A 20,586-nucleotide genomic window follows, 5' to 3' on the forward strand; every position below is an offset into this window, starting at 1 on the left:
CGCTCACCATGTTAAGACAGCCGTCTTCAAGGCCAACATGGCTTTTCAGAAGATGGCCCAAATGGCGGGCAGCAATCGGGGACTGCGAGCTAGAGCCCTTAAGGTTGCTTACGGCGCAATTTTCATGGGAATCGCCGGTTACGCCTCCAGCATTTGGAATTCTCCATTCAACCCATTAGCAAACGTGCGTCGCGTATTACTAAGCAGGCAGTGGATGGCGCTGATCTCGTTTACTAAAGCCTACCGTACTACCTCCACAGACGCGTTTGCCGTGCTCGCGGGGGTGCTACCCTTCGACCTGCACGTCCAAATGAGAGGATCGATCACCATCCTCTTGAGGGGGATCAGCACCACACTGGCCGGTGTCCCTCCGATACCGCCGCCGATATCCGAAGACGTACCTTATAGGAAAACTAGTCTACAAGACCGCATTTGCGGCATGGCAGTCGAGGTGGACGGCTTCCCCAAAGGGGCGGCACACTTATCGTTTTTTCCTGACGTATTCTGCAGGCACCAAACGCGGAGACTTCAGTCTTCGCACTGGACTAGCCAGTTCCTCATTGGCCATGGCAACTTCACCGCCAAGCTTCATGGGTTTCGCTTAATCGAAGATGGGCCGAGTTGTACTTGCGGGCATGACCAATAAGACGCTGAACACGTCCTCTGGGATTACCCGTCTATGGAATCCGAACGAGCGGAGCTGTTTTCCAGGGTCCGTCCTCACACGGGGCCAATTGGCCACGCGGACCTGATTGCAACAGAGGCCAATTTTGCGGCATTTGAAAAATTTGCCGCGTCGTATGGGGAGCGGGATAATCCCGACTCCTCCGTAGAATCAGACTAAAATCTTGGTACACAGGGCGCATCACGCCGGCGGCCAGCAGAGCTGGACCTCACTTTCTCACATTCTTTCTAGAGCCAGTCTTAAGCACCGAGGTGCATGGTTGCAAATAATCGGTCCCGTGCGGCTCCGTTCGGGACCAAATTTGAGCAATTAAATATTCATTATGTCGCAATACAGCGCTGTGGAAGGCGGCCGTGCATAATCCACGGCTGTACAGACACGGAGGGTGTATTGTGATCACAACGTAACAAAGCAAAAATAAACAATTAAATATTTTGTAACGAATAATTTACAAGATTTAAGAATGTAACATTCTTTTTATTGAACACACATAATTTAAAAGCACTTTTAATAAAAATATGACATCCAGCAGGTTCGAACCTGCGTGATGAACCTGATTCGAAGTGTTTTCAAATGATGTATCTTAAAAAAAAAAAATGACTTCATTTATAATGGCTATATTAGAAGAATTGGAAGAATAAATTCTACAACAACTAATGAACATGACTACAGATAACGTGTTAAGTCTCGTGGCTTGTTTAGTATTTAGTGAGATGTGGTGGGGGTCGCTACTCGACCGAAAAATTAGAACAAAATGGATTGACTCGACCTAATGATTTTATTAAATTACTCGACTAAATTTGTCTGTTCGTACACGTTTAGTTACTAAATTACTCGACTAATCCAAACCGGCCTTTAAGCCGCTGGCCTTACATCCGGGGCTACCTTTCTCTGTGTACGATAATATATTTATGTGATTTTCTTCAAGCCTATATTGTGTTTGTGATTAATTCACTTATATTACTAAACTAGTGCTAAAACAATAATCAGAATGGTATTATCTAGTATTAGTTTAATATTAATGTCGGGTTGTGAGGAATTTAACGTAACATGACACAACAACGTTGTAACGGCACCCTAACAAAACCGCCCGGACATTACCGCCCAGACATTACCGCCAAACCAAATGCGCCCGTACCAGTGCTCGTTTATACCGCCCGGACAAGTCCGCCTAGACAAAACCACCCAAAAAAATTCAAAAATATATAAAACAAGTGCTTTTAGTAAGTACTTAAACAAGTACTAACGATAATCAGTGTAATTTGAGATTCATTTCGTTGCATCTGTTAGTAGAGTAATAACTTAAAATTTTCAGCTTTTAACACTTAGTTAATGCCTTTGTATGGTAGTATTTCTAATTGAGAATATTTATAATTAAGGTTAGCATACAATATTGAAATTTAATTTTAATAATTCATATTTTTTTATATCTTTATTCGTATGTTTTTTTTTTAAATTTGTGTAAGTATGTAAAATATAATATTATGTAAAAATGAAAATTGTACCATTTCTAAATTGTTTTGGCGGCGATGGTATTGTCCTGGCGGTTTTGTCGGGACCCCTGTTATAACAAAGCAACAGTTATCGCAAAAATGGTCGTTCGGAGGCGAATTTTCGTATTAATTTATTGTTTATAAAAGATTTATTTTTGCACGATACACCCGAATAAACAGCATGTCCGGACTACGGACAGCTTAGTGATGCATTTGTTTGAATAGCATTCTAAATGTTGCCACTGTTTACACATACTATCTATCGATCGATATGTTATCATTATAACAATGGAAACGTGTATTTTTGCGCGTAAAAGTGTGTCAACATTGGACGAGCTGTACATCCCCGCGTGGCAAGGTAACAAGTCTGCTTTGATTAATCGATCCAGGCGATTTTGAGTTCAGATAAGGTCGTAAATCAGGTGGCCTAATTTTGACCGCAGGCCTTTTTCCAACGTTTAAAAACGAGATTTCAACATTATGATGTAAACTGAATAGATTCGTTCGTATCATTGAACCTGAATTGAACGAATTAAATGGCACCGTTGGATTTGTTTGATTTTGGACCGTTTGGCAGAATGTCCACAGAAACGCTCCAAAGTAGCACGGAGTAGACGTTCGGAGATAGATTCCCAGCTGGTGAGGCATTTGCAAGCTTCTTTGGACATCAGCAATCCGACTCCACTACGTCGCAATGTGGCGTGTCCGGAGTACAATAGACGAAACCCACGAATAAACTTCTCGCCCATGCCAGTGAGTCAACACTCACTGATCCCGAGATCATCTAACTTGTATTCAGAGAGTATTTCTGTAAGATGCTCGGTCTTTCTAGGGATATTTACAGTACGGATATTGTAGGTTCCAAAACAAAATCGTTTACCGAATTCAGGCGAGGTCGTCAAGATGGAAACGTGGGTCCGAGGCTTCCCTGTGCTTGGATTAATCTGTTATTTTAAGGTATGCAGGTGATCATCCCACAGCACCCGAGTTCACTGGTGGGGCTACTACCTTAGGACCCGTGAACATGCCCTGGTTTTCTGTAAGGGTTTTCCTTCCCGTAGCCAGAATGTACCAGTTTTTAGGAGCTGGTGATTTGCCTTACACCCTCCTTTATCTGCTACAGCATGCTGCATTGCCTAGGGACCCCCACGTAGAGGTTAGAGGTAGGATTTGTTGGCAGAGCTATCATGGATAGTCGACATACTCAGCATTTTAAATGTAAGCACACCTGATCTGGCATCAAGGCATACACTACTGAAGTCATACCAACCTTTGGCCCGGTTGAAAGATACGAACCTTTAAAGTTATGAAAGCCAGAAACTGTTTGTAATACAATATCATATGAATGCACCTATTGATATTATTCAGGTTTATGTATGTAATGAAAATTTTATATATCTCAACTTTTGACCAGTTAATACCTGAATCACTGGGATTCAGCTTGTTGCCGAGAATGCTTGGATGTGTCTGATAAACTGTTTGAATATTATTTATTTAAGAAAACAAAATATTGTGGACACAACAAATCTAAATTCAAGACGTGCACAACATGATATTTACATTATAACAAATATTACCTTCACAAGAGAAAAGAAGAGAATTTATATAAAATAATAATAATAATAAAAAATAAAAATAAAAAAAAACAACTTTATACAGAAATAATTACAAGATAAAAAGAACTTTTTATATAAAACGTTTTTAAATTTTCTGTTGAATCATATAAACTTGACTTGACTAGCTTAAACGATCAAAAAAAAATGTACTTGATAGAAATAATACTGAAATGTCATATTGATTTCCATAGTAACGCACGTTTATATTAATATTAATAATTTAGCTGCTAGGACCCACTTAGCAACCAATAATAGTTTTACTTTTTACGGATTTCTTCCGAAATAACTTTTCATACAAAACAGAATTAACTGAAAATGAAATCAATTCTACTTAAAGATGGCTAAAAGTATTAAAAATGCATTGGAATCATGATCTGATATATTCTAAAAATTTCAAATGTCTAGCTAGTCGGGAAGTTAGTTAAAAATCGATTGCAAGAGTTGTACCGGACAAACAACCACCGGACAAATAAGAATACGAGCTAAGAAAAACGTTGTAAAATATAATTTCGAATACAAAATACATAGCACATCACCGCAGATGTCTACGTCTTTGGGGAGCGCATTGACTAGTCTTGCACCCTTTGCTGATGGTGCCTGATAGGCATGACACGAGGAAACGGTTCCGATCCAGAATAAATCATGGCTGCGACCACGTCGGTAATGCGTCAATTACATTGAGCTTCTTTACGAGCTGTTTTTTGGCGAATTTATCATCTGCCTGTAAAGTCGCCCAGTGTAATCATCGAACAAGCTAACATGTTCGATGATTACACTGGGCGACTTTACAGGCAGATTATAAATTCGCCAACAAACAGCTCGTAAAGAAGCTTAATGTAATCGACGCATAATTGACAGGCGCATGTAAATTCAAATTCATTAGGACACCAGGATTGGACACCATCCCTTGCGATAACAGGCAAAAGTATTTCAAGAGCTTATGTATTACGTTGTTATTATCTTGATCATCAAATAGGCGCACGTCATTTGCGTCACAACTCTTGATTATTGACACACAGACGCCTAATCAGAAACATCAACACAACATGGAGCTCAAGTAAAGTTGTTGTTTTCTTTTCTTTCATTACCATAATATTTATTATCAAACGTCGGCTATAATTTTACCCACATTTTCCCCGTCTATCACTGCTCCAAAAAAAAGGAATGAAACACTGAGCTCAACTCAATCCTTTTGCTCGCTTATTGGAAAATTTTAATTAAATAATGAGATGCAGAATTTGACTCGCATCGTATTGTGACCGAAGTGTGTTAACTTTCTAGTATTGCTTTGTATTCGCGGCTGAAGATTAAAACACAAGGAACACATTGTAAACGATGAAAAATTTCGTTAGTGAGACTCATAATTCAATATAATATAGACCAGTGTTCATCAACCTTTTAACACCCGCGGCCCGGTGAACATATGAGAAATATTTCGCGGACCGGTATTAGCCGGAAATAATAACCATTATAGATAGAATTTTATTTATTAAATCTTATGTTTTAAAATTAGAACTTTTGGTTAGTGCCACATCTGCTGCTACTTTTTTGTAAGCAAATTTGATATACGTGATTGCAGCATTGTTTCTGAGAGACGGAGTGCTGCATTAACATCCATTCGATTTCTCTGTTTGGTTTTTATTACTGATATAGATGAAAAATTTTTTTCACATAAATATTAAAAATAAGTCGAAAAATTACCAATAATCTGGACACCAGAATGACATCAGAAGGTAACCCGTCCAGCTTTTCTTTTTCACTAGGATCAAGTGCGCATGATTAAATATCTTCCAAAAAAGGATTATTAATCCAGAAGTTAGAGGCCCGCCTTTACGTAGATCTTAATTTTCAGAGAAATGTTTATTGAAGTTTTTAGTTAACGCTTTTAAATGTTGGCTTATGATGTTGAATATGACTTTCTGTTTAATATCAGCAGCATTCAAAAATTCTCCCAGCATTTCATCTAGTGCGAATTCCCCGAATCGTGTAGCGATATAGTCGGTTGATAGCATGGTGAAAGCTTTCGCGGACCGGTAATAAATTCTTGCGAACCGGTGTCGGTCCGCGGACCACCGGTTGAAGAGCACTGATGATCATTTTTGATACTGATAAAAATGTCTTTGTAACATGGGAAATGAGTATTTATATTATAATGTAAATAGGTATGGCGGAATGTTTTATTAACAAAATATAAGAGGAAAAGCCTATAAAAGTACCAAAAAATAACCTTGTTTGCTATATTATTTTATACCCTTAGATAGCATCTATCTATTTAACCAATATTCTCGTTGAATGCTATAAGGAAGTTTTTTCTTACCCTTCTTATATACGTATATGTAGACACATTCACCCTACCTACCCGTTTCCGCAAATTGAGATATACGACCCAATTGATTTTTACCTTCCTGATACCTTTCCTAACAGTTTGATTGATTCATTTGATTAATGGTTTTACTGTACGGAGAACTCTATCAAAGCATGGTGAACTACTGATAAGGTACAAGAAATATCGTGGATTTGCAATACCAATTCGATACGATATTGATGATTAATTTATATCGAGTAGAGACTGTATAAAACTATGGAATTTTCAAATGTAACCTAAACTGACATAATACCCCGTTTACACGTGCATGGATTTACTGTTCACAGTAAGAAAACGTATGGGAAAACATGTATTATCCTGCTGTTGGCAAGATTGCGTGCATGAATCAAACAAGTTTGGAAGCTTCTGAATTTTAACGCGCAAGTAAGATCTGTGCCTGCGCAGTAGAACGATAATGGTGAACCTGCCGATAAAAAAACGAACTACTCATTTTGGGGTTAACCGATTTTCAATAAGTCCTGTCAAATAGTATTATACAATGACAACATCGCATCTCGCTTACTTTTGAAGAATTAGATTGGGGAGATAGTCAGCACTTTTACGTGTAAACAGTTATTGTCACGATAGTTTAAAATAAGCACTATTGCCGGCAGTAAATCCATGCACGTGTACAGGCGCTATAACTCTACATGCTGCTTATGATACATGCTCTTAGCTCGTATAGCAAGACCAGATATCAGTGGCGAAGGGTGGAGGTAGATTCGACACTAAACTTTATTACGCATACTCATTTGTTTTCATTGAACTAAGAATACAATTTGCAGACAGTACTGGTTAGTTTTAAAAATTCAATTAAGCCCTGCCTAAACCAAACGGTAATAGTTTAGGTATGCTATGAACGCTCCGACAAAATAGTGTACACTTTTTCAGTCATACTTATTTGTTTTCGTTAAATTAAGAATACATATTACAGACGGTGTTGGTTATTTTTTTTTAAATCATTAATCCCTGCCTAAACCAAATCATAATCAATAAATTAATGGCATAACTTGAAATATTTTATAGATAAACGAATGTTTCTTGACTATTATCGATCATGGCTAACATTAGGCAAGCTTTAATTGAATTTTAAATACTAACAAACACTATATACACATCGTAGTAAAAAATACGTCTGAATGACAAAATTTACTGTGTACTATTTATATTGGATCTTAATAGCCTACCTCCACACTTCGCCACTGCTGGATAATATTTAAGTATATCGTCATTATCTTAACATTGATTTTAATTGAGTAAAAACAAGTCAAAAGTGATGTTTTTTAAATATAAATATTAGTTGAAACCCACTGACAGGAATTAATAGCGATCATGTAAGGTTGTTACACATGGATGCTATTTTCATTCGTATCCGGAAATTTGTACGTAAACAGTTCACAGCAGGACACTTATTCGTGCGCCGCAGTACGTGAAACATGAGTTCGTGTAACATTTAATCAAATGACGAGTTCTTCCTTGAACATTTCACCGTGGAGTATATTTTTACGTATGCTACAACATGTAGCAAATTTTATGAGATGTCTTTACTAGGTTAGGTTAGGTAAGGTTAGGTTAGGGTTAATCTAATTGGAACAGTACTATTTGCAAACTATCGCCGCATTTTGTAAGATCCGTACAAATGTATTCCACGGTGAAATTTTCAACGAAGAACTCGTCATTTGATAAAATGTTATACGAACTCATGTTTCACGTACTGCGGTGCACGAATAAGTGTCACACGATGAATTGCATACGTACAACTTACATATTGTAACCATTTTCATTAAACTGTTAGTATTATTGATGCGATGTTACTGTCAATAATGTTGACCGCATACAGTTTGCTTAAAAGCAGCAATACTGAAATAATACTTTATCGAACAAGCTACAAAAATAATATATACTGCAATGTATCCACCTGTTGTAAATTGCACTACAGGTAAAAAACCCTCATTCAGGTTGAGTTGATTAAAGACGGTCAATTTTCGCGGGGGGTCGACAAAGATAAATTATAATTTGACTCTTGAAAGATTGCTTAAGACATATTTCAACACCTCGGTCGTTCACCGTTCACTTTTATTTCATCTAAAATGTATTGCGGTAATAATATATGTATGTAATATGTATAGGTACATCCACGTGATATTTTATATTTGCCAATGTTTTTGAAAAAAATAGTTAAAAAGGGTTGCTATATTGTAAAAATCTTAGTTTGAACTACAGTAGCGGTAGGGCGCATATCAGATTAAGTATATTAACACTTGACGTAGAAAATCTGTAGCCTAACTACAAATCTTTAAAGGCTTGTTATAATGTTGTCTACCATATAACATAAAATAAGTCAAATTATTATATAGTTCTGTTTACTTAATCCGGGACCAATTTCATCGCTTATAAATTCGTAAAAAAAAATCATAATTGGTGGCGCTTTTAGCAGTGGATTGTAATTTGAGGATGCTGGTGGATGGATTACGGATCTAGGGGGGGGGGGTTACACAGGATGGCAGACGCTGATTTTTTATGTTGAGAGGGCCGGCGCGCGGTGGAGCCGGTTCGGTGTTCACGCACTCACACACTGGTAAACTGATGGTTCGGAATGTCACTCTCACGGTTTCACTTTTATTTTGGGATGAATGATGATGGCAATTTCAGGATAGATGATAGACGTGACGTTCGCTCAAACCGTATCAGATTTAGCGCAACGAAGGTCAAACTGATACATTTGGTATGAATCAGTTTGTAGTTAACGCGGCCTCGCTAGTATCGTATCAGATAGAGCGCGACAGCTTTAACAAGCCTAGGCGCCTAGGAAGTAACTAAACTTAACTTGCATCATGGTCGACGCCGTGACTGGTGGTCTTGCGACAATAATTGGGGATTTGAGGTTGGTGGAAAGAAAGGATGAATGCGAATATAATTGGCCCAACCAATAATAAAAAAATAAGTATTAATATCATCTACGACTGAAGGTACTTGATGGAATTTGAATTTAACTTTGTGTTTATCTTTGGTGAGTGTACACGGCGCCTGAAGATGCCGAAAGGCGAAACCCGGGTCGCAAAAAACGACTTGAACGGAATAGTACAGAGCTTGAATCCAGTAGAAAAAAATAAGTATAAACGTTAAAGCACATCGTCGCAAATGCGTAAATGTTGTTGGTATGTTACGAAAAATAGTGTGTATATATAATTTAGAATGTTACACTCTGAAAATTTGTTTATAGAAAATATTTAATAACATTACATAACGAGATAATGATATTTCCAAACAAAATATATATTTTTTTAAATATACTATTATTGATATAATATAATATAATTATACCAATAAAATTCTTTTTCAACTAATGATTTGTATGCGTTGATAGATAGTTAGTTTCATTGAATTGGTTTTCCTATGTGAGCCCTATGTCACAATATTCCTTAAGTGGGACGCAAACAATCTTGATCATATTTAAATTATTTCAATTACTTACTATATTGTTTTATTTAATGAAAAAAAATACAGTGATGTTTTGACATACATACATCTGAATTGACAAAGAATCCTTACCGCCATAATCCTTCGGATAAAGCCGTCATTATTATGTAGATACTCGATTTGTCAAACGCGGAAATGATAAAGATTGCCAGTCAAAAAAATAAAATGATAGGATTTGACATCTAAATGGATTACATTTGAAAAGATATTGCCAACAAGAAAAAAAGATTATTGGATATTTTAAAGATCAGCGACAGTGAACTTCAATTTTATTCCGATAAGATATTTTTTTTGCCATTTGGTGTAACACTCTTATTGATTGCAAAAATAATAAATATTAAAACCTTCAAATTCACCTAAAGACAAAGTGAAAGATCACAGTGACTGTGTTCGGGGTCACAGTCGGTGGGATTGTCATAGAGCTACGTATGTGGTGAGTCAGGTGTAGGGATTCCAATCCCGGGATCCCGAGCTATTTTAAATATCTATGAATCCCGGGATTGATAAACATAATCCCAAAACTTTCGGGATTGACGTTTTTTCATAAATTTTTATGAAAAATAAAATAAAAACGAAAATATAACAGAAAAAATACTTTTAATAACAAATAACTACATTAGAAATAAACTGAGTTTGAATGAAGTTTGATTTAAACCCATGTGTAACTTGCCGATTCATTTTATTTTTTCACATAAATTAATAAAAATGAGAAAGATTGGAAAAAACAATGCTTCGCACTATTAACAAAGTAATTCCACCATGATCTCATACGTTTTACGGCAGTTTCATATTTGCTGACTGATTAGATTTATGAAGCGGAAAGGCCATGATTTGCTTTACTATTTTAAATCTCGCTAACCCATTCATTAAGTCTTTACTATCAGAAACAGCAATCTCATATTAAATTCACATCATTATTTATATTACAATATTATTTAATCCATTAAACTTATGTGTTTCCAAGATTGAACGTATACAATATTAACAATAAATGTCCTAAATAGTATAAATTATACTAGATTTATTTTTGACAGATTCTATCAATGTTATTTGTAAATATAAAAATTTTATATTAAAAATGGAAAAAAATGCCAATCGGGGGACCAGATCCCGGGATTGTCAAATTGTAATCCCGAAATCCCGGGATCAGAATTTTGGCTCGGGATTGGATTCCCTAGTCAGGTGTGATCGGAGTAGTGAATGAATGTCCAAGAGATTATTTGATGGCTCTTGTATAATTTTCAGATACAATACATGTTTAAGTACAAAATTTAGTAGGGATCTTTATTTAGCTACATAATTTTTCCGACTTATACGCGGCGTAAATGGAAACACTACCCTTATTGGTGGTGTTGGCTTGTATGTCTCTGATAATTATCTTAGGAATTGAGGGCATCCGTTATTTGTTCTCCCAAGGTGCAGAACTAACCTGCCATTAGTAATGCTAATTGGGAGGGCAATAACCATGTTTAATGAAATCGCTTCGGATATTGATATATTCCACTTACGTGAGAGCAAATTTAGGTGGACGTTGTTTTATAAGTTTTTAAGATAGGGTCTATCAATAGTTCACTCTGTGTGCACCCATCTACTTAAAAAAAAAATATTTCTTTTCTATTCTTTATTTTATTTCTTTTTTTATTACTTATTGTATAATTAACTCACATTGCTCTGTATTTTTATTTGTAAAATATTTAACACTTATTTTATGTCATGCCGTGAACGCTTTAAATTTATAATTTGTTATGTTCATTATAATATGTAAAATAAATAAATGTTAATTTGAATCATTTGACGACTTAAAAAAGGGCCCACATGCGCCACGTAGGTCAAAATGGTGATTTTATGTTATTTTAAGAGCATAACCCTGGGCATTCCTAAAACGTTGTAGATAATCTATTTATATAATTTTGAAGCCTTATTATCCTTTGTAAGTATTTATTTTAAACATTTGATTACTGCATAAAGTATTTTTATTACATAACATAGTATTCTTTTAAACCTCTCGCTCTAATGTTTTAGAATATAGTCATATTTCAGTACATCCATGTGCAGTGGTGTTAAGATTTTTTAGATTTATTAATGTTTAAACGCATTTATAAAACCATTAGTAAAATGTTTGTTAACATTATATAGTGAAATATTTACGATAAAAGATTATATTTATAATCTCTGTGATCCCAAATTTGACAAGAATTAGGCATTTTACTATTCAAAAAAATGGGCACGATTAACACATTTGAAGACAATTCTAAAGAAACTGATTATAAACTATGTCTTTGACCATTCAAATGTGATAAAACATGGTCTTGTGACAATAATAAATAAGGATATTATGAGATAGGGAATAAGGAATCACGGCCACCATTTTGGTGCAACAAATATTATTGAACAGAAAAAACGATATTAATAATTCTGTATTCATAGTCGTTTTATGAGCGATATGATTTTGATTTTAAACAAGTCTCACAATCGTTTAGTAATGACTCTTTTCTACTAATATTAGACATGGAGGAAGCCAATACCCTTACATTTAAACCGATCAGTTAGTGATTTATTTACATTATTCTGTGAAATATGTAAGATGTTTTTCTTTGAAAATCGAACTGTCACAGATAAGTTAAGAGTCTGTCAATTCGTAATGGGATGAGAAAATCTTCGGTTACTTTAGATGTAAGTGTTTCCAGTGAAGTTTGCGTTATAAAGTACATATGCCAAAGAAGGACTGTGATTGAGGTATCGAGAAGTAAATATTTCCCGATATAATATCGATGTTAACGATGTTATAAATACATATTAAAATAATTACAAGATAAAAAGAACTTATATATATATATACTTATCATATATATAACTATATTAATAAAAACTTTTTATTGTACTTGATAGATATACTGAATACATATTATAGAATACAGAAATGTCATTTTGACATTTCATATTGATTTCCATAGTAACGCACATATATATTAATAATTTAGTTGCTAGGACCCACTTAGCAACCAATAATAGTGAGTAGTAAATATTACTTTTAACGATTTTTTTCCGAAACATACAAAACAGAATTAACTGAAAATGAATTCAATTCTGCTTAAAGATGGCCAAAAGTATTAAAAGAATGCATTGTCGTCGTGTTATGGTATATTCTAAAAGTTTTAAATGTCTAGCTAGTCGGGAAGTTGCGCGCGCCAATGCAACACATAATTTATTATTATGATTATATTCATTTCGGTCTCAGGGGTTCATGCGTATGCGCATGCGCATACTGTCATTTAGTTAGTCGTTAAACACAACCAAGTAAACAGCACGTATTGTAAACGTAACTAATATTGTGTTATAATAAATATATATGTTTATAAACAAATTTCTGGAGACTAACATTCTACACTGTTAATTTATATTCATAAAACTTTATTTACATTAGAGTGTATATTTCTTTTTCATTGTAAATATTGTATATTGTATATTTGAGGCTATATTTATGTACGTATTATTTATGAGTAAAATTATGTATCAATAAATAAATAAATTTTGTGAATGTTGAGTTATATAATATAAAACAAATATATTAAAATTTGATTTTTTATTAATTCATCATTCTGAATCGATTATAACCGCTGTATGGCAAAGATGAGTTTTGGTCCAATACAATAATTTAATTAAATTATCATGTGCTATATGAGACACAGATAAATCGCGTACGTTTTCATCAACCTAATCCACTGTAATTAATAGACTCAGTGGGTCTATTCTATACCTATCGACCGCTAAAGTGATAAAGTGATAAATATTATCAAACTTAGGGTAGGTTTGTATTAAAATATTAGCATTTATTGTAACAATTACACGAAATTCGTTTTTATTGTTGCAATAAGTGCTATATTTTAACAGCACCTATCTTACTGCTGTTAAAATAAAGCACGTATTGCAACAATAAAAACCAACTTCGTGTAATTGTTACAATAAGTGCTAATATTTTGATACAAACCTACCCTAAGTTTGATACTATTTATCACTTTAGCGTTCGATAAGTATAGAATAGACCCACAGGTAACGGCTTATTTGGTTTTGTTGCGCCAAAGAAGTATAACTTAACGCGCGTAAATTTTAGTAAAACTAAGAATCGTAGAAAGGTGAAATTTTCTTTTTACATTTATATTTGGAAATTATTCATTAGGAATTTATAGCGGCGCACATTTTAAATACCGTTATATTACTGTATTAATATGTTATTATATTTACGTAATAGTTTATATCGAGATTCATAGCTTATGTATTTAGGTAAGTATTTAGGGTTTGCTTTGGTTACAAAAACAAGATGACTCCATTAGTTTGTAAAAGTTGGGTAAACAACTCATACCTACTGTCTTTTTCTCTATTGTTTATTAACCTTCGACATCATGCTTTCTTATTGTCTCTGCGATGACATAATGTAAAGCCACATTCACAGTGGATGGCGACCAAGTGGTCCCATTGTTTTAGTCAGCGATTGACAAACTTTTGTAAAGGTCCAAGAATCAATTGATGCCTACCTGAAAAAGAAGAAAAATACCTGTTTTGTATAATGACAAGACTGCCATTGTTTGACGTTCAACTATTTTAATAAGAATGATAAAACTGCTTTTTTAAAGATAATATTTCACCTAATTGGGGTTCATATTTAGTATTCCTTATCATCAATTTTGATTACAATAATTGTTTACCTGGTAGTGAGATTTTACGTACGAGTAAATATTTGAAAGTATCTCTTCACACTGGTAGCTATGTGCTGCCGAAATAAATATAAATTTTAAATATATATATATCTTAGTAGACAACAGTGGCAAAGAGTAACTTTTAGAATGAGGTAGGCTGTGGATATCAGAGAAAAAATCACACTTGTCAGGTATACTTACGGGAAATAAGAAGATAATACAATATTACTGCTGACTGATGAATAGATTAACATTAATAATAACACACTAAATCGATGAAATTTCAATAGCTCATTGACGATATAAAATAGAACGACTTATTTAAATTATGTATTTTCCTAAAAAAATATACACATCAAAAATTAATAGATAAAATTTTTATTTATAAAAACAATCTATATTTTTATATGTGACTGAATGCCATAGAAATTACTTTTTTTAAAATTAACTTATTATATAGTCAAAGACGATAATTTTATGCGCAAAGTTGTAGGCTTTGTCGTTCGAGCCTACCGTATTGCTTACATTTCGGTAGACGGGGATGAGGTTGCGTGACCTATGACAGTCATACAAAATAAATCTGAATTACTAACAAAATAGTCGTATAAATACAATAGTTGATGACAGATCGCGCATATTTTTGCCTTTAATACGAATTATAAAGTTCAGTTCAGTTTATTTACTTCGCCACTTGTAGACAATAGGCATTGCCTGGAAGATTTTAATATAATTTAGTTAGATTTATGTCTTGAAATTTACTTTTTAGCATATATTTAGTTAATTGATCACTTCCATTTAAAAATTAGGTGAAAACTACAGTAAATTCTACAGTCAAATGGATTTTTAAATAAAGAAAAACACTAGTGGAACTGTATTTTCGTTATAAATCTATGTGGGGAAGAAAATTTCACTTATTTTCACAGGTCACACTTTGAAATTGTTTTAATGAATTCAAAAAATTTAAACCCATTTTTAGCTTCCGAGTCAAACAAAAAGAGACAGTAATTTCCGACCCCTGTTATGGATACAGCAATTGCTTAAGATAAGATCATCCCAAAGATATTAAGACCTCCAAAAGCAAAGTGTAGCAAAATATTGTACGATTATGTTTAATATTTTTTATAGGGGCCCACAAAGAGTTTTATTACATAATTAACGATAGTTTTAATGTATTTTTTTCAAATTCAGATACATCGATGATTACAAAAATAGTGCATGTTAACTATGTATAAGCAAATGTCATAGAGATGACAAAACACACCTACGAAGTGAGTGAAGTTCGCAAAATCTGAACAATCAATAAGAATAATAATACGTTATTAATTATTTTGTTCTAATCGATTTAATTTCAATTTCAACTTTAATTTATTTATTTTTTAACATATTGTGGACATTACAAATTATAAATTTAAGACGTTCACAACATGACATTTAGAAACAAAGAAATATAAAACAGTATTAAATAAAAAAGGAATAGATCAGTATAGAGATAGATAGTATGTTATTAAACAGTAGAAATAAGTTTAATACTATTCCATTTGAATTGTTTTAAGCGACCCGGTTTTCGCCTTTCAGCATCTTCAGGCACCATGTGCACCCACTACAAGGTAAATACACACTGACGACGAATACAGTTAATTTTATATTATATAATAAATTAATACAATATATTAGATAAAAACTTTATCACCTACCTAAAGAGCGTACTTCAGTGAAATGGCAAATAATTTTCAACAGTAGGTGCGACGAAAATTCTCACACGTCGGCAATCGGAGACCGATAGTCGAGGTGTGCGCTCGTCGATTTGTTTTGTCATGGCGCCGGATGAAAATATTCTTAAATCGTGTAAAGATGACTAAAAAAACTTACGTATGTACTTAAAAAAGAAAACATGTCAATGAATATTATTATTAGTAATAAACATAACATTAAATGGACGCATGTTGGATTTTTATGACAAATTATATTTCGTTCGGCACGCGTCATTTGCACAATCCGCGCATTGCCTAGTCTCGATCTTTTTAGACAATGCCTCAACTGAAGTATAGCCTTAAGCCAAAGATCACAATAAAAGAAAACAAACAAATTATGAATACTAATGGATTTAAATGTTGTACTATTACATTTGAGTCGTTTTTTGTGACTCGGCCTTTTGCGATCTACAGCGCCAAAAGATGCCGAAAGGCGAAACCCTGTTCGCTAAAAACGACTCAAATGGTATAGTACAAAAATTAAATCCATTAGAATTTAAATTCAAATTTCATCAAGCACCTTCGGTCGATAATATTAAAATTATGAATAGTTGAAGTGTTTGTAAAAAATCCCATATCACTAATAATACAATCAATATACATCGTCAAAACCCTAATAATAGATCATTAGATAATAATCAATATAATACTAAATTCAGGAGGTGTAAAATCATAAATACTGGGAAAACAATGGCAATGTATCGGGAATTTAATGGAGTTACCCATTGCCGAATCAAGTGGAAAGCCGATACATTCACAACGACTGGTCCTACCTTTTCCGCCCCTCCCATTGTTGTCTATGGATGACCTGTCATTGTTCTATAGAGTGCTCATACTGACGCGTCTGTCGTGTTCACACAGGGAATGGTTTGATTTGGATAGATGAGTTACATGATACATAATACACTAGCATTAAAACACCTTTTACAAATGTATATTTTTTGGAAATCGATATTACTACCGGTTTTTGGGTGAAGGACTAGTCTGACTTTGACAGCTTATGAATAACAGGCATGTATATTATTTATAAATAACACTGATAGTTAATATATTTGATTTGAGATTTTTTTATAATTCAATTTGAAACGAGAAAGGGCGAATCAATATGTCAAGCAATCTGGGATCTAATTTTGACAGCTGAACAGTGGACCACTCGTTGATTGTGCAAAAATATATGCTCAGTCGTTGTTAATCTAAAGATGGCGCAGAGTTACCGTATGAGATACTTTTATTGATATTATCAGTCTTAAACAAATATTCTTACATGCTAGCTTTACCGTTAGAATTTAAATACAAATTCCATCGTACCGTCGTCAGTCGATAGTATTAATATTAAAACTATTTTGTTATTGTCAATTGCATGTGCTCTACTTTACTCTATAAATATTGTATACTCTTGTAAGCACAGTGTATTGCGGCTCATTGGAGAATAAAGTTGTGACCAACTTGAGATGCAAGTCACGTCACTGTCACGCTGTCTTTGCGACAAATTTAGTCTATGGTTTCGTCATTTTGCAGAATATTTTTAACGATCACCACCTCTTTAAATTCAATTATAGAGAGTGCCAACTCTTATGTATCGGTATTTTTAATTATTATTAATTCAATTAATTTTAGCAGTTTCTACGTGTGCGTACGTTAAAATTATTGGCGATATTATACCCATAGATAATATTTTGAACAGAACCCAACCTGCAGACCATAGATGATAGACAATATTCTTATAGAAAATACATAGCGCCAACCACTAAAAACAAAAAACGTGATTGACATGAAAACGTGGTTGACATGATTCGAACAATGTGTAGACATGATTGTTTCTACCATGTCCGATCCTAATAGGATCATATGGGCCTCCGCAGAGTAGAGGTTTGTATTAACACATTTTGTTTTTTTCACGAGAAATGGATGTCAGCCACTTGCTGAACCTATTAGGTCCATACCCTGACTCACACACAAATTGAAAAATAATATGTGTACTTACCAGACCCAGGATTCGAACCTGGGACCCACGGCGTGATAGTCCAACGCTTAAACCGCGCGGCCACCGTGGGTGTAGATATGTAGAATATGATAAAAACGTTCAAAACGTCATGCAAGTGTCGATGCAGTGAGGTTCAACGTGAGTTGACCACATTGTTGATCTGGTGATTTCGCCAGATTTTGCCAACTAACAATGTTCGTTTAAAGGCTCAAAATGTACTACGGGATGGGAGCTTCAGTCTGATAATATTTTAAACACCAAGAAAAACGATATTACACACTTTTTTCGCTTAGCGGTAGCTTACTGTGACGTCACGTGATAGTCCGCGACATGTACTATAATATAATTCGCGCTTCATTGACATATTATAATATCATTTAATAAATAATGTACCCACGTCATCTTCTATGTTAACTCGAAGAGTAGGTATCAATAGCAGGACTAGCAAAACTTCGGCTCACTGTGTAGTGTGCACGCAGTCTAGTAAGTTAGATATTATTCTGGAAAACTGTGAAAAAAATTCGGCGTAGTGAATATTAAATAATATCTTGAAAGTCACTCACAGACATCTCCACGGAAGGATGATCGATGAAGACCAGCTCGGATTCTTCCCCGTCCAGGAGCACGCTGACGGATTTCTCCCCAAACTCATCATCTGGAAGAAAAACAACAGGTATTTTTTGCATTATTCAAGTATCTCTGGAAATTTTGGATAATAAAAGATCATTCGTTCTCTAATGCACTAAATATTTGCGTGAAATGCGCACTGGTCTTCTGCGCAGTTCCAATTTCAAACGATGACATGACAGATGAAAAAAACAAATAAAAATGGCGTTGCTGTCATATCGCATTACGCACTGAAAGATAGTAATTATTATTTTAATAATTGTAAGTATATGCATTTAGAATATTGGGGAATATTTTGCAAAACATGAAAGAGATTGGAATGTTTTAGAAGATACTCTGGCCATATGGATGACTTCATAATTATTAATCGTGGAAGTTATACTGTTACATACGCAAGACATTGGCAGTACTGGGAAACCGGGAAAGGAAATTTTAATGATGAATTTGATAAAACTAACCATCAACCACCATTATTGCAATAGTTTGAATTAATTAAACAAAAGATCTCTCAAAACCGTCTTAATCAACCAACTAAAATTAATTGAGTTACTTAAAAATCTTATTATCTGACTATTATAATATGGCTATTACGCCCACGGTGGCCGCGTGGCTTAAGCGTTGGACTATGACGCTGTAGATCCCAGGTTCGAATCCTGGGTCTGGCAAGTACACATATTGTTTTTTTCAATTTGTACATGAGTCAGGGTATGGACCTAATAAGTTGAGCAAGTGGCTGTTCCCAGGTTCGAATCCTGGGCCTGGCAAGTACACATATTGTACGCCCACGGTGGCCGCGCGGCTTAAGCGTTGGACTATGACGCTGTAGATCCCAGGTTCGAATCCTGGGTCTGGCAAGTACACATATTGTTTTTTCAATTTGTACGTGAGTCAGGGTATGGACCTAATAAGTTGAGCAAGTGGCTGACATCCATTTCTCGTAAAAAACAAAATCTGTTAATACAAACCTCTACTCTGTGGAGGCCCATATGATTCTATTAGCGTCGGACATGGTCGGAAAAAAAAATATAATATCAGTTTCAAACTTGAGAGCCTATGATTTAGTGCAGGGGTTGGTAACCTGTAGTTTAGCTAATAAACTTTAGTAGTATTTTTGAAACATATTTAAACAAATTTTATAAATCACATACTCGTAGATTCATTTACAATTCGATACATTTGTTTTTTTCCAAATATGTCTCTGTCCCAAGCTTCCATCATATCATACTATAAAGAGCACTAATTCTCGGTCACGTAGACTTATTATTGAACGCAGCATGTGAATAGTGATAGGGTTCTTATAAACAGAGCGTTGGAGCGGAGCTCGGAGCAGGAGCACGGAACAGTGGGGCAATGGGGTTTTACCCGGAGCACCGAAAATTTGTAGTGCTCTACTGCTCCGGATGTTTTTTTTATTATTAAATTTTCGTCCTAAAATCCAATGAAACTATTATATTTGACATTTTGCAACACTGGAATTATTTGAAATACGACAACACTGTCGAGTCATACTCACTTTTTGACAAAGAAGGTAGATAATGAGAGACGATTATGTTTAATATAATTAATAATGAAAAGGATGAATAATAAACCTTATTTTATAACTACATATTTAAAAAAAAAAATATTTGATACATATAATACATACTAAAACTTTTTTCCTGGAGCAGAGCTGGAGCAAGTATTAGGTCCCGGAGCGGAGCAACCCAAAAAAGGATCCACTCCAACCCTCTGCTCAAAAATGAACCTGCTCATAGAAATCTGGTTCTGATCATACGAATATCATTCTTTCATAATCTGATAAATATTCATGAATATGGTTGAAAAATTGCACTATGAATCATTATTGAAAATTCGACTTCATCGTTATATTATTCTGTTATCTCCTGCACAT

General features: G+C 34.4%; 1 protein-coding gene across 1 annotated transcript in view; it reads right to left on the reverse strand.

Annotated features, from left to right (window-relative positions):
- Positions 1–20,586, reverse strand: part of LOC147077680 (uncharacterized) — a 184,891-nt gene that overhangs the window by 67,768 nt on the left and 96,537 nt on the right. The window contains exon 5 of the mRNA XM_085960630.1: positions 18,632–18,723. Coding sequence (XP_085816756.1) covers positions 18,632–18,723 — 92 coding nt within the window. The remainder of the gene's footprint in view (positions 1–18,631; positions 18,724–20,586) is intronic.

Source organism: Rhyacophila brunnea, unplaced genomic scaffold (assembly GCF_057557595.1).
Source record: "Rhyacophila brunnea isolate RB1 unplaced genomic scaffold, BYU_Rbru_1.0 scaffold_12, whole genome shotgun sequence".
In the NCBI taxonomy this organism is placed as follows: Eukaryota; Metazoa; Arthropoda; class Insecta; order Trichoptera; family Rhyacophilidae; genus Rhyacophila; species Rhyacophila brunnea.